At 41.0% G+C, this 14328-nt stretch overlaps 1 protein-coding gene across 1 annotated transcript in view; it reads right to left on the bottom strand.

Annotated features, from left to right (window-relative positions):
- Nucleotides 1–264: 264 nt before the first annotated feature.
- The window catches only part of LOC134384298 (antigen-presenting glycoprotein CD1d-like), a 47750-nt gene continuing 33686 nt past the window's right edge, over nucleotides 265–14328 (bottom strand). The window contains 5 exon segments of the mRNA XM_063105859.1: nucleotides 265–599; nucleotides 1117–1380; nucleotides 1672–1792; nucleotides 1794–1939; nucleotides 2244–2522. Coding sequence (XP_062961929.1) covers nucleotides 265–599; nucleotides 1117–1380; nucleotides 1672–1792; nucleotides 1794–1939; nucleotides 2244–2522 — 1145 coding nt within the window.

The raw sequence follows: 14328 nt of genomic DNA, 5'->3' as shown, positions 1-14328 counted from the left end.
GTTAACCTGCCTTTCTAAGGTCTTTGGTCTTCTCTCTGCTGAAAAATGAATCCTCTTGGATTCTTTATTTCCCACTTACTTCTGGATCTCTGAGATTTTAGTCTCGTTTATTCTTCTATATGGAGAATCTTATCTCAATCCTTTATGAGTTTCAGGTCTTTATTTCCCTCCTCCCTGTATCTGGAATCCCCTTCTGGTTGGGGGCCTCATATATGAAACTCTATCCTGGGTATGTCAAGCCCCACTCTTCCCCAGTCCCTTCCTCTATGCCTGAGGACCTCCTGCTCCCATTTGCAGTCTGCGTCCTGGTTCCTTCTCACCCTGGTAGAGCATGATGTCCTGGCCTCCTAGACTGCTGTTCTTCACCTGGAAAGTCAAGCCAGCTGCATCCCCAGCTGCCACATCCAGGGTCACTCGGAGATACCACATCCCATCACCACTGAGCAGGACCTGGCCTTTCTGAGTGCCTGGCTGCTCCTGCTTACCCCACATCCACATCACCCACATGGGTTTTGGGTAGAATCCAGAGACATGACACACTAGCAGCAGATGGCCAGGCCCAGGAATGAGGCCACTGGACAGTCAGGCCTTGGGCTTCACTGTATCTAGTAAGAGAAGGGGGATCTTAAAGTAAGCACTCTCCATTACAGTCTCCAGGCTTCATGCCAGGCTCATGCTTCCCACATTTCCACTTCTGGAGATGAAGTCTCTTATAACGTCAATCCATTTGTGTCACCTCTGGGAGAGACTTCCCTGATAGTCATTCCTTCCCTGAAATCAGCCTCCTGTAAATGGTTCTCCTCTGTACTCCTATTACATTCTGTGTTCAGCTGTAGCAGGTTTCAAATACTGCTTTAATTGTTAATCTATCTTCTCATCCTCTCACAGAAGCAGAGATTCTGCCTGCCTGACTCAATTTTGATACCTGGTGTTTATTTAATTAAATTTATGGACCCCAGAAGGCACTCAGTTAATGTCTGTGGAATGACTAAATACCCACAAGCCTTATCCTGGGCCCTTCTCTTCCTCTGACACTCAATGGATAAAAATCCTTGAGTGCAAAGACCTGGATGGAGCCCCAAAATGGAGCACAGGGAGTAAGGAAGGCAGGCTGACCTTGCTTCTCCAGTTCTGACTTCCCTGCCTCAAGGAGGCCACTGACAAACTGGGGGCAGGTGTCACTGAGGAGCTGCTGCACCATTTTCCTGTTGAGCACGCTGTGGGCCATATCAGCCCACTGTGCGGCATCAAGGGCTGGCTTCCAAGAAGACTCTTAGAAACTCATGATATCTCTCCCTTGAAATGCCACATGGAAGACACTTTCTGAGTCTCTCCCAGGGTGCACCTCACAGCCAGCAGACACCTGGATCTCAATGGGATCTGAGGAGAAGAATAGAATTTTTTTTTTAACGTTTTAAAAACTGGAAAACAAATTGATGTGAGGATTAAACTGGAAACTCAGAGTTCAGGGAAATGAAAGAGGTAGAGCAGGAAGGAATAAGAGATCTTGTGAGAAGTCAGTGGCTGGGAGATCTCAAGGCAGAAGAGGACATCAGAAGAGGACAGAGAGAGTGGAGAGTCTCATCAGGTGGGGCCACAGACTCTCAGTTGGGCTTCTGCACCCACTCTTTCCCCTTGGATACCTGCCCAGGATCCCATCCCTCAGCTCACAGACTATGTGCACCTTTTTGGCCAATTCCCGAATGTCCCTGATGAAGCTGCTTCGGTAAACCTGAAATATGTGCTGCAGTGTCTCCCACTGCTGGTCCCTGAATTTTCCCTGAGACCAGGAAGGGCTTCGGTAAGTGGATGGTGTCCGAGTCATTGCTCCAACTGTGGGTCTGCAGCTCCCCCAGCCACACCAAGCAGTCCGTGCACCTCCTGCTGCTGTTGAAGGACGAGATCTGGAGGCAGCGTACGGGGAAACTCCTTTGCAGGACTGAGAGAGAGTGAAGATTGGAGGAGTGCACGGGTGGCCAGGAGAGCAGACGGCATAAGGGGAAGGAAGAAAGAAAGAAACAACGCTGGATGAGCTTCCTTAGGAGGTGCGGTGTCTGCGAGCTCTGAGCCCCAGTCCCTCTCCCCGGAGCTGGGAGACGCAGACTGGATCACCCAGTGGGCTTCGATCTCCTGCCATGAGCCGCGCCTCCTTCCGCCCCAACGTGCGTCTCCCTCAGTCCCAGCGGGGCTCCCTCTCTCCACCCTCCCCGGCGCGCGTATCTGGCCACCCTCCTTCCATTCACTCTCGAAACTTCCCCCAAGCTGGGGGAGCCCCCAGAGCAGCATAAACAGCAGGTGCCTAATGTTGCTGGGCGTGGGAATCTGGCGGAGCTCAGTCGAGCACGCGATTCTGACCTCCACTCTCCTCTGTTCGCCCCGCGCCCTGCCCCACAGGCTCACCTCAGGTTCCTTTTGTTCAGGTTGCCAACCAATTCCCAAGCCCTGACACAGGCAGAACTCCACTCTGGCTTGCTGGCGGTTTGCTTCTGCCAGATGGTCTCCCTCGCCTTTAGCTGTTCCAGCTGCAAAGAGCCATGGTGGGTGTCCAAGCAGTCCTGACTCACTTCAGTACCTTTCACAACCAGCTTGTCTCTAGCTCCTGTCTCAATGAAGATTATGTACCTTGTTTTATCTAAAAACCATCCCTTTGGAAATCCAAATTTAACGTAGAAAACTTTTAGATAGCTGTTAAAAGTAGAATGAATAAAATAAACAGTGATGCTTTTAAAACAAAGGTTAAATCTACCAAAGGTTGGACAGACCAGATGGACCCTGTATTCATTTTTGTGTTGCTATAACAGAATACCTGAGACAGGCTAATTTACAAAGAACAGAGGTTTACTTGGCTTATGATTCTGAGTCAGCTGCATCTGGCATGGGCCTCAGGCTACTTCTACTCATGGCAGAAAGTGGCAGGCAGCTAGCACGTACAAGCAGATCACATGGTGAGAGGAAGCCAGAAAGAGAGAGAGGGTAAGTGCCAGGGTCCATTAAACAACCAGCTCCGGTGGGAACTAATAGAGTGAGAACTCATTCACTACCCCCTCCACCCAGGGCGAGCATTAATCTATTCATGAAGGAACAGTCCCCATGACCCAAAATGCTCCCAACATTGCTAAGTTGAGGATCAGATTTCCACATGAGTTTTTGAGTGACAATACATCCAAACTCTATCATTCCATCCCTGGCCGTCCAAAACTCATGTCACTCACATACAAAATACAATCATTGCATCCCAACAGTCCCCAAAGTCTTAGCTTGTTCCAGCACCAACTCAAAAGTCCAAAGTCCAGAGTCTCATCTGAGACCAAAGGCAAAATTGTTTCCAGCTGTGAACCTGTGAAAATCAAAACAAATTTATCTACTTCCAAGATACAATGGTGGAACAGACTTTGAGTACACATTCCCATTTTTAAAAGGAGGAATAGGCCAGAAAAAAAGGGGAAACAAGCCCCAAACAATTCCAAAACCCAGCAGAGCATGTCAAATCTTAAAGCTACAAAATAATCTTTGACTACAAGACCTGCATCCTGGGCACAGTGAGGCATCTGGTCCTCCAAGGCCTAGGGCAGCCCCACCACTACAGCTCTGCCGGGTACCTGTGGCTTTTCCAGGCTGGCATTGCATGTTGCCAATGGCCTTTAAGTTCTGGGGTCCTGGAGGCAGCCATGCTGCCTTGGCTCTATTAGACACTTCCTTGGTGGAGGCTCTCTGTGAGGGCTCCAACCCTACTCCTGGTACCAATTTTTTCTGTTAGTCCATTTTTGTGTTGCTATAACAGAATATCTGAGACTGCGTAATTTATAAAGAACAGAGGTTTATCTGGCTTATGATTCTGGGACAGCTGCATCTGGTGTGGGCTTCAAGCTGCTATTACTCATGGCAGAAGGTGGCAGGCAGCCAGCAGGTACAAGCAGATCACATGGTGAGAGGAAGCCAGAGAGAGAGAGAGAGAAGGTGCCAGGGTCCATTAAACAATCAGCTCTTGAGGAAACTAATAGAGTGAGAACTCACTCACTATCGCCCCCACCTGCCATGAGCATTAATCCTTTCATGAGGAATCTGTCCCCGTGACCCAAAACGATCCCGACATTGCCAAGTTGGGGGTCAGATTTCCACATTAGTTTTTTGGGGGTGAAAATGAGAAATCTAGCTAGCAATTGTTGAGAATAATAATCAGGCAGATCAATCAAGAAAAGGGCAAGTGTCCCTTGACTCATCTCCCCCTCACCCTGCTGTAAAGGGAAAAATGGTCAGGGGTGAAGAAAAGAGATTCTCGGTGGAAATGGTTTTGGAAAAGATGAATGGTCTTTTAAAAAATAGGTGATAGTTTGTAACAGGGTCTGTCTAGCTGTGGTGGACTTCTGACCTTCTGTCATGTGGCAAGAGTGAATCTTCAGAAGATTCATGACAATTGAGCTCCTTTTATAAGATCTGTCTTTGGGCAAATGGAGGAGAACTGTGAAAGCCGCTGCATTCTACTGTTTTTCAAGTACCGTCAGCTCAAAGTAATCAATACACCAAAAATATGTATACCAATATGCATATATTGGGGTGGCATTTCCTGAACTCCTTCAATGGCTAGCTTTGTTTAATGAGGAATTTGAGCATAATTGTTAAGAACGAGTAAATTGGGTGAATGTAAATGGTGTAAAATTTGTAAATGAACTTGACATCATTTCAAAAATCTTTTACAGTAATTTGAAATCTTAAAGGTATGCTATGTTAAATTAAGTAATAGATGTTTATAAAGTGTCTGAGTTACTTCTGAGTTAAAATACTGAAACATTAATTATTGAACATAAGTTTACTTTCCTTACATACAAAGTTATTTCCCTTACTATTTCTAGTTTTAACTATATAAATATTTAGGCATCGGGTTTTTCCCAGTTCAGAGAAGCTAAATATATTTGTATCTGATAGTCAACATGAAAATAAATTGTTCTATGAGAAAGTACATTTTTACAGAAATTATGAAATGCATATTCACAAAATGTTGGTATATGACAGACAGTTCAAAATTGCTTTCCTTCTTGAGATTTTACTAGAAATTATGGTTATTAAGAGTTAAAAATTCTAATTAATATACAATAATTAAAACAAGAAATAGTAAGGGAAATAAATTTGTATTCAAGGAAAGTAAGACATGTTTTTGGTAAGTGGAACTATGAGGAATGGAAGATGTGATTTTGTTAAGAGGAAAAGAGTAACTTTTGTCCTAAAGTAGAAAGATTGGTTGTTACAAAATGAGAAGAGGAAAAGTTCACAACAAAAACTGAATAAGAAAGTTGTAGAAGGTTTCTAGAACTTGAGTCTTGTGAAAGGAATTTTACATGTGATCAAGCTAGTTTCAATTAGCAGGAAATTATATTTTTCTAAAAATTAAGCATTAGTATCAAAAGTACACTGATGCAAAACTAGATTTTGGTTCTCTATGTTAAAACAAGGTTTACTTGAAGTACTGTCCTTCACTCTTAACAGAAAATAGTGAAAGGTTTTTCTTTATCTTTTTGTAACTAGACAAGGAAACAAAGATTCTGTGTTTTACCAAGATGATTTCCTATGCTTTATGTTGTCTTTATTGGGATTTTGATCACTTAAGAAAACTGAATCCTTTCTATTAAAGGCCAAAGATCTTTACTACAACTACTTAACTTTCTGTATTTGCCCTTGAAATCTTTTAATTATCACTTTGGTTAAATGAATAATTGTTATTTCACAGACACCTATGATGCTATTTTGATCAAGTGTTTTAAACATTTGATATTTTTGGCAAACTTCCCAAAATCAAATTCTTTTTTTTTTTTTTTTAATTTGTATTCATTCTTTTTAATGGCTGTGTGATATTCCACAGTATCTTTTACTTAGCTATTTGGGTAAGGACATTTATGTTATCTGGAACATAATTATAACAGTATTTATTTAGGGAATTAATTATTATTATCAGTTCATCAAGAATGTCTTTTTTTTTTAATTTTATTTTTTCGATATACATTGTGGCTGATTATTGCTCCCCATCACCAAAACCTGTCTCCCACCACCCTCCCCCCCTCCCCCCCAACAATGTCCTTTCTGTTTGCTTGTCGTATCAACTTCAAGTAATTGTGGTTGTTATAGCTTCTTCCCCCCCCTCGGTTTGTGTGTGTGTGTGTGTGTGTGTGTGTGTGTGTGTGTGAATTTATATATTAATTTTTAGCTCCCACCAATAAGTGAGAACATGTGGTATTTCTCTTTCTGTGCCTGACTTGTTTCACTTAATATAATTCTCTCAAGGTCCATCCATGTTGTTGCAAATGGCAGTATTTCATTCGTTTTTATAGCTGAGTAGTATTCCATTGTGTAGATGTACCACATTTTCAGTATCCACTCATCTGATGATGGACATTTGGGCTGGTTCCAACTCTTGGCTATTGTAAAGAGTGCTGCGATGAACATTGGGGAACAGGTATACCTTCGACTTGATGATTTCCATTCCTCTGGGTATATTCCCAACAGTGGGATAGCTGGGTCGTATGGTAGATCTATCTGCAATTGTTTAAGGAACCTCCATACCATTTTCCATAGAGGCTGCACCATTTTGCAGTCCCACCAACAATGTATGAGAGTTCCTTTTTCTCCGCAACCTCGCCAGCATTTATCGTTCAGAGTCTTTTGGATTTTAGCCATCCTAACTGGGGTTAGATGGTATCTCAATGTGGTTTTGATTTGCATTTCCCGGATGCTGAGTGATGTTGAGCATTTTTTCATATGTCTGTTGGCCATTTGTATATCTTCCTTAGAGAAATGCCTACTTAGCTCTTTTGCCCATTTTTTAATTGGGTTGCTTGTTTTCTTCTTGTAAAGTTGTTTGAGTTCCTTATATATTCTGGATATTAATCCTTTGTCAGATGTATATTTTGCAAATATTTTCTCCCACTCTGTTGGTTGTCTTTTAACTCTGTTAATTGTTTCTTTTGCTGTGCAGAAGCTTTTAAGTTTGATATAATCCCATTTGTTTATTTTTCCTTTGGTTGCCCGTGCTTTTGGGGTCGTATTCATGAAGTCTGTGCCCAGTCCTATTTCCTGAAGTGTTTCTCCTATGTTTTCTTTAAGAAGTTTTATTGTTTCAGGGTGTATATTTAAATCCTTAATCCATTTTGAGTTGATTTTAGTATGCGGCGAGAGGTATGGATCTAGTTTCATTCTCCTGCATATGGATATCCAGTTATCCCAGCACCATTTGCTGAAGAGGCAGTCCCTTCCCCAGTGAATAGGCTTGGTGCCTTTGTCAAAGATCAGATGGAAGTAAGTGTGTGGGTTGATTTCTGGATTCTCTATTCTATTCCATTGGTCAGTGTGTCTGTTTTTATGCCAGTACCATACTGTTTTGGTTATTATAGCTTTCTAGTATAGCTTAAAGTCAGGTTGTGTTATGCCTCCAGCTTTATTTTTTTTGCTCAGCATTGCTTTTGCTATGCGTGGTCTTTTATTGTTCCATATAAATGTCTGAATAGTTTTTTCCATTTCTGAGAAAAATGTCTTTGGAATTTTGATGGGGATTGCATTGAATTTGTATATCACTTTGGGTAGTATGGACATTTTCACTATGTTGATTCTTCCAATCCAAGAGCATGGGATATCTTTCCATCTTCTTGTATCCTCTCTAATTTCTCTCAGCAGTGGTTTGTAGTTCTCATTATAGAGATTTTTCACCTCCTTGGTTAACTCAATTCCTAAGTATTTTATTTTTTTCGTGGCTATTGTAAATGGGCAGGCTTTCTTGATTTCTCATTCTGCATGTTCACTATTGGAGAAAAGAAATGCTACTGATTTTTGTGTGTTGATTTTGTATCCTGCTACAGTGCTGAAATCATTTATCAATTCCAATAGTTTTTTTGTAGAGGCATTAGGCTGTTCGATATATAGGATCATGTCATCTGCAAACAGGGACAGTTTGACTTCATCTTTTCCAATCTGGATGCTCTTTATTTCCTTCTCTTCTCTGATTGCTCTGGCTAGTACTTCAACACTATGTTGAATAGGAGTGGTGAGAGTGGGCATCCTTGTATAGTTCCTGTTCTTAAAAGAAAAGCTTTCAGCTTTTCCCCACTCAGGATGATATTGGCAGTGGGTTTGTCATATATGGCTTAAATTATGTTGAGATACTTTCCCTCTATACCTAATTTATAGAGGGTCTTTGTCATGAATGAGTGCTGAACTTTATCAAATGCTTTGTCAGCATCTATAGAGATGATCATATGGTCCTTGTGTTTGACTTTATTAATATGGTGTATCACATTTATTGATTTGCGTATGTTGAACCAACCTTGCATCCCTGGGATGAATCCCACTTGATCGTGGTGGATAATTTTACGTATGTGTTGCTGTATTCTGTTTGCTAGTATTTTAGTGAGGATTTTTGCATCTATATTCATCAAGGATATCGGCCTGTAGTTTTCTTTTTGGTTATATCTTTACCTGGTTTTGGTATCAGGATGATGTTTGCTTCATAGAATGAGTTTGGGAGATTTGCGTCCGTTTCAATCTTTTGGAATAGTTTGTAAAGAATCGGTGTCAATTCCTCTTTGAATGTTTGGTAAAATTCTGCTGTGAATCCATCTGTTCCTGGGCTTTTCTTTGTTGGGAGCCTTCTGATAGCAGCTTCAATCTCCTTTATTGTTATTGGTCTGTTCAAATTTTCTATGTCTTCATGGTTCAGTTTTGGGAGCTTGTGTGTGTCCAGAAATTTATCCATTTCCTCCAGATTTTCAAATTTGTTGGCATATAGTTGTTTATAGTAGTCTCGAATGATTCCTTGTATTTCAGATGAATCAGTTGTAATATCGCCTTTTTCATTTCTAATTTTTATTATTTGAGTCTTCTCTCTTCTTTTTTTGTTAGCCATGCTAATGGTTTGTCAATTTTATTTATCTTTTCAAAAAACCAACTTTTTGATTCATTGATCTTTTGAATTGTTTTTTGGTTCTCAATTTCATTCAGTTCTGCTCTGATCTTAATGATTTCTTTCCGTCTGCTAACTTTAGGTTTGGATTGTTCTTGCTTTTCTAGTTCTTTAAGGTGAAGTGTTAGGTTGTTCGCTTGCCATCCTTCCATTCTTCTGAAGTGAGCGTTTAATGCAATAAATTTCCCCCTCAATACTGCTTTTGCAGTATCCCACAGGTTTTGGTATGATGTATCATTCTTTTCATTAGTTTCAATAAATTTTTTGATTTCCTGCTTGATTTCTTCTTGGACCCATATGTCATTAAGTAGAATGCTGTTTAATTTCCATGTGTTTGTATAGTTTCCAGAGTTTCATTTGTTATTAATTTCTAGTTTTAATCCATTGTGGTCTGAGAAAATACATGAGATAATTCCAATTTTTTTGAATTTATTGAGACTTGATTTGTGACCTAATATGTGATCTATCCTGGAGAATGATCCATGTGCTGATGAGAAGAATGAATATTCTGAGGTTGTTGGGTGGAATGTTCTGTAGATATCTGCCAATTCCAATTGGTCTAGAGTATTGTTTAGATCTTGTGTTTCTCTACTGATTCTTTGCCTAGATGATCTGTCTAATATTGACAGTGGGGTGTTCAGGTCCCCTGCAATTATGGTATTAGTGTCTATTTCCTTCTTTAGGTCTAATAGAGTTTGTTTTATAAATCTGGCTGCTCCAACATTGGGTGTGTACATATTTATGATTGTTATGTCTTCTTGATGGATCAGTCCTTTTATCATTAAGTAGTGTCCCTCATTGTCTCTTTTTATGGTTTTTAGTTTAAAGTCTATTTTGTCAGATATAAGAATAGCTTCTCCAGCTCGTTTTTCTTTTCTGTTTGCATGGTAAATCTTTTACCATCCTTTCACTCTTAGTCTATGTGAATCTTTATGGGTGAGGTGGGTCTCTTGTAGGCAGCATATAGTTGGGTCCTCCTTTGTGATCCAGTCACCCAGTTTGTGTCTTTTCATTGGTGAATTTAAGCCTTTTACATTAAGACGTTGTCATTGAAAGGTATTGATTTATTCCTAGCATTTTATTGGTTGTTTGGTTGTCTTAGGTGTCTTTTGTTCCTTGCTTTCTGATTTCCTGTTTGGTTTCTGTGTTTGTTGGTTCCTTAGGGTGTAGATAGCGTTTCTGTTTGATTGTTTTCTCTTCATGAATGCCATTTTTATTATACTAGTGGGTTTTGATTTTTCTTGGGTTTTTATGGCAGTGGTAGTTATTTTTCAGGAACCAAACCCAGTACTCCCTTGAGGATTTCTTGTAAGGGTGGTCATGTGGTAGTGAACTCCCGCAGTATTTGTTGGTCTGAGAAATATACTATTTGCCCTTCATTTTGGAAGGATAGCCTTGCAGGGTAGAGTATTCTTGGCTGGCAATCTTTATCTTTTAGTATTTTGAATATATCATCCCATTCCTTTCTAGCTTTTAGGGTTTGTGATGAAAAGTCTGATGTTAGCCTGATTGGGGCTCCCTTATAGGTGATTTGACGCTTCTCTCTTGCAGCTTTTAAGATTCTCTCTTTGTCTCTGAGTTTTGCCAATTTGACTATGACATGTCTTGGAGAAGGCCTTTTTGGGTTGAATACGTTTGGAGATCGTTGAACTTCCTGGATCTGAAGATCTGTGATTTTTCCTATACCTGGGAAGTTTTCTGCCACTATTTTGTTGAATATGTTTTCAATGGAATCTCCATTTTCCTCCCCTTCTGGAATACCCATGACTCGGATATTTGAGCGCTTAAGGTTGTCTGATATCTCTCTCCAATTTTCTTCAATGTCTTTGATTCTTTTTTCTTTCTTTTTGTCTGCTTGTGTTATTTCAAACAGCCCATCTTCAAGTTCAGAGGTTCTCTCTTCAACTTCGACAAGCCTGCTGGTTAAACTCTCCATTGTCTTTTTTATTTCACTGAATAACTTCTTCAGTTCAGCAAGTTCTGCTCCATTTTTTTCAGGACATTGATTTCCTTGTACATTTCCTCTTTCAGACCCTGTATACTTTTCCTCATTTCATTATTATGTCTAGCTGAGTTTTCTTGTTTCTCATTCAGTTTCCCTAGAATTATCACTCGAAATTCCTTGTCAGTCATTTCAAGGGCTTCTTGTTCTATAGGATCTAGAGTTTGAGATTTATTAACTTTTGGTGGTGTACTTTCTTGATTTTTTCTATTTCTGGTATCTTTTTTTTTTATGTTTATTCATTGTGGCAGGGGGTTTCACAGTCCACCTGTTTGAGAGTATTGACTAACTAAGATGTTGCTGTCGTTGCCAATTTCGTATGGCTACCTCCGTGACTGCTCAGTTGGCCTCTAGTGCCTTGTGTGTATGGTTGCCTCGGGTCTTGGGCCTCTCCGGGGAGCCGCCTTTCTGGTCAGCTTGGACTCTGCTGGGCTGGTGGATCATGTACCACTGGGTGTGTGATCTCTGTTGAGCTTTCACTTCCTGTGCAGGACTACTCCCTGTTCTGTGTGCTCTGGCCCAGGCTGTTGGATCGTGCAGTGGCAACCCCACAGGGTGTGTGGTTTCTGTCGAGTCTCTGCCTCCCTGGCCACACGTCTCCCCACTCTGTGCGCACTGGGCTGGACTGGGACGTGTCTTCTGCAACCCTCGTCTATCAGCTGGGCCTTCAAGGCCCTGCTCGGCACCGCCTCGCCCAGGAAGTCTACCAGGTTTCTGCTAGGCACTGATGACCGGTTGCTCTGGGTGCCTTTGTAGCACTGTAGATCTTTCTCGGGACTTGTTCACCTTTGTATCCCCCGGCATGGACCGAGTCTAGCGCCTGCCTGCAATCATATCTCTGGCAGGTTCAAGCGGACTTGGGAACTCTCCTACCACACTGTTCCCAACCAGAAATTGGTTAGGCGTTTTTCCGAACTGGTGGCCACAGAGATGGTATCTGCCTACCAGTAACAGGAAGTTTACCGGGGGCCGGAGTCCAGGGTGTAGTGGAGTGACAGTCGGCCCCACCCGTACTTCCTTGTCCTCCCAACACTAGCCGGGGGATGCCCCACGCCACCAGCCCCACCAGAGAACCACCGAGGGAGTGGGAGGGGAGGCCAGCCCACAGGCCCCGGGAAGCCCCGCGCCGGGGCAAGCAAGTGGGAAGGCTCAGTGAGGAGCCGAGCCGGGCAGAGCTACCACCACCTGGGAAAATGGAGGCAGCCCCGGAGCGGTGAGTGGCCTGGTGATGCAGGCCAAAGCCGGGAGGGTGTCAGCCCTCCCGAGCAGGGCTAGGCCAGGTGTCACTCACAGGGCTGTGTCAGGTCGGGCGCTTACTCTCTGCCTCTGGTTTGTCACCTTCCCCATTCTCAGTTCCCTCCTCCTCGGGCTGCTTGCTCGGTCACACGGCCTCAAGAATGTCTTTGAAAGAGTTACTGAGTTTCTGAGGCTGGGAAGTCCAAAGTCCATCTGGTGGTGGCAAGAATGACCCAGGGGTCTCACATTGCAAGATGGTGGAAGCAGCGAGAGCAGAGAGCCCAAAATCAAATTCTAAATTAAGTCTTTTTCTTGACTTCAAATTGACTTTGGTATTTTCAAGATGGGCCTTGGAACTTCTCATAAGGATACCTCTCCTTATAGAAAGAGAATTATAAAACTAACTGACCTTATTTTATATGTTAAATTATATGGAAAGCATTGTCAAATAATGAGTATCTACAGGGGGATACCAAGATTAATGGATGCTCAAGTACCTCATATAAAATGGGTTTTTTTTATATTTTTATATTTGCATATAACCTACACAATCTTCACATATACTTTAAATCATCTCTAGATTACTTATAATATGGAAATAGTTGTTATACTGTATTATTTATTTCTATTATTTTTATTGTGGTATTGTTTGTTACTTAATATTTTTGATCTGAAGTTGGTTGAATTAACAGATATGAAACCTGTGAATATACAGAGGTGTGTTTTAGAAATTGTATGAAATTAATAGAAATTTATTAGTTCTTGTATAATGGTATCAGTCAGATTTTAGTTAGTATCTTAAAATGTTGTATGCAACAGAAATAGCTAAGTTTCCTTGTCTACTGTGTCATCATGGTAATGAACTCTCATTATGTCTTTAACTGTGGCCATTTTGTCTTGGTTAATTGTTTACTTTGGTAATTTCCTGAGCAACTATAAACCTGAAATGTTTCATTTTCAAGGAGGTTCATGGAAAGGACTTTGACATGTACAGGTTTGTAATAATTTTAGTGTTATGCCATTGGACTGTATAAGAATTCTCAGAACTCTCATGAAGAAGCTGGTTTTACAAATCTGCTAACCCAACATCTTGTAGAACAAGAATTGAGTAACAAGGAAATACTTTGGCAGATTTTCATGCTAAGTTAGCCAATACTGAAATTGTTAAGATATGCAATTTGAATAAAGCCCATAAGACTGATCCAAGTCAAAATACCTTTGATAACCTATTAAATAAGCAGTGCTATGCACCTAAATTGGAAAAATAAAATCAGTATTTAAGAGGATATAAATCCAGTGTTAAGTGTGGGTTCATGGTAAGACTGAATGGCCTCCTGGTCCTCCTGAGTCCTTAAAGCTTCCGTTATTGAAAGTTCTGTACTCCATACCTCATCATGGAGTAACAAAATTGAATAACTCTTTAAATCAGAGCATTCTACACCAAACTAAATGGTTGCCATCACACCCTGAACAAAACCAATTGGACTCAAATACTATTGAAATGCCTATATAATCTGAACTTTGACTTGTTTGATTTGGCTCTATTTGGTTTATAGGATATATTGAAAATTGATTTGATTCTTTTTATAAATGCTTCTGTTCTTTTTATCAAACTGTATTTTTTATTGTGCCTTCTATTCCTTCTTTTAGCTCATTACACATTTTAAGCATACTTATTTTATCTTTTTCACATTATGTTATTAGCTTCAGTTCTTGAGAAGTAAATTTTCTCACTGTGTGCTGTCTCTTTTCCCAGTGTAACTTGTCCTTTTTATTGTCCTTATCTTTATAGAGGGTTTTGCTGATGTTTTCTCATTTTTTTCCTCTGTGAGAGTGCCATTTGCTCTAGGTTGTAAAAAAGTCTATTTTGCATTTGCTTCTGCCAAGGCCCTAGGAATGTCAATGGCTAAGGATCAGTTCTTGTGTTAATTTCTCAACTTGTGGTTTATACTCAATGCAGACAACAAAATATTGAGGCCCCAAATCAGTGCACATCACATGCCTGGGGTTTTAGTCTCTCCAATACTCTAGCAAGTATTTTCAACATTTCCTAGGGGCAGCAGGAAAGGGTTTTCTTGTCCCTTTGTCATAAACTTTACACCTGTCAGAGGATCCCACTCTGTGTAGGGGATCTCTTTTGCAATGTGTC

This window comes from Cynocephalus volans, chromosome 8 (genome assembly GCF_027409185.1).
Source record: "Cynocephalus volans isolate mCynVol1 chromosome 8, mCynVol1.pri, whole genome shotgun sequence".
Classification (NCBI taxonomy): domain Eukaryota; kingdom Metazoa; phylum Chordata; class Mammalia; order Dermoptera; family Cynocephalidae; genus Cynocephalus; species Cynocephalus volans.
This window is presented reverse-complemented; position numbering and strand designations above follow the sequence as displayed.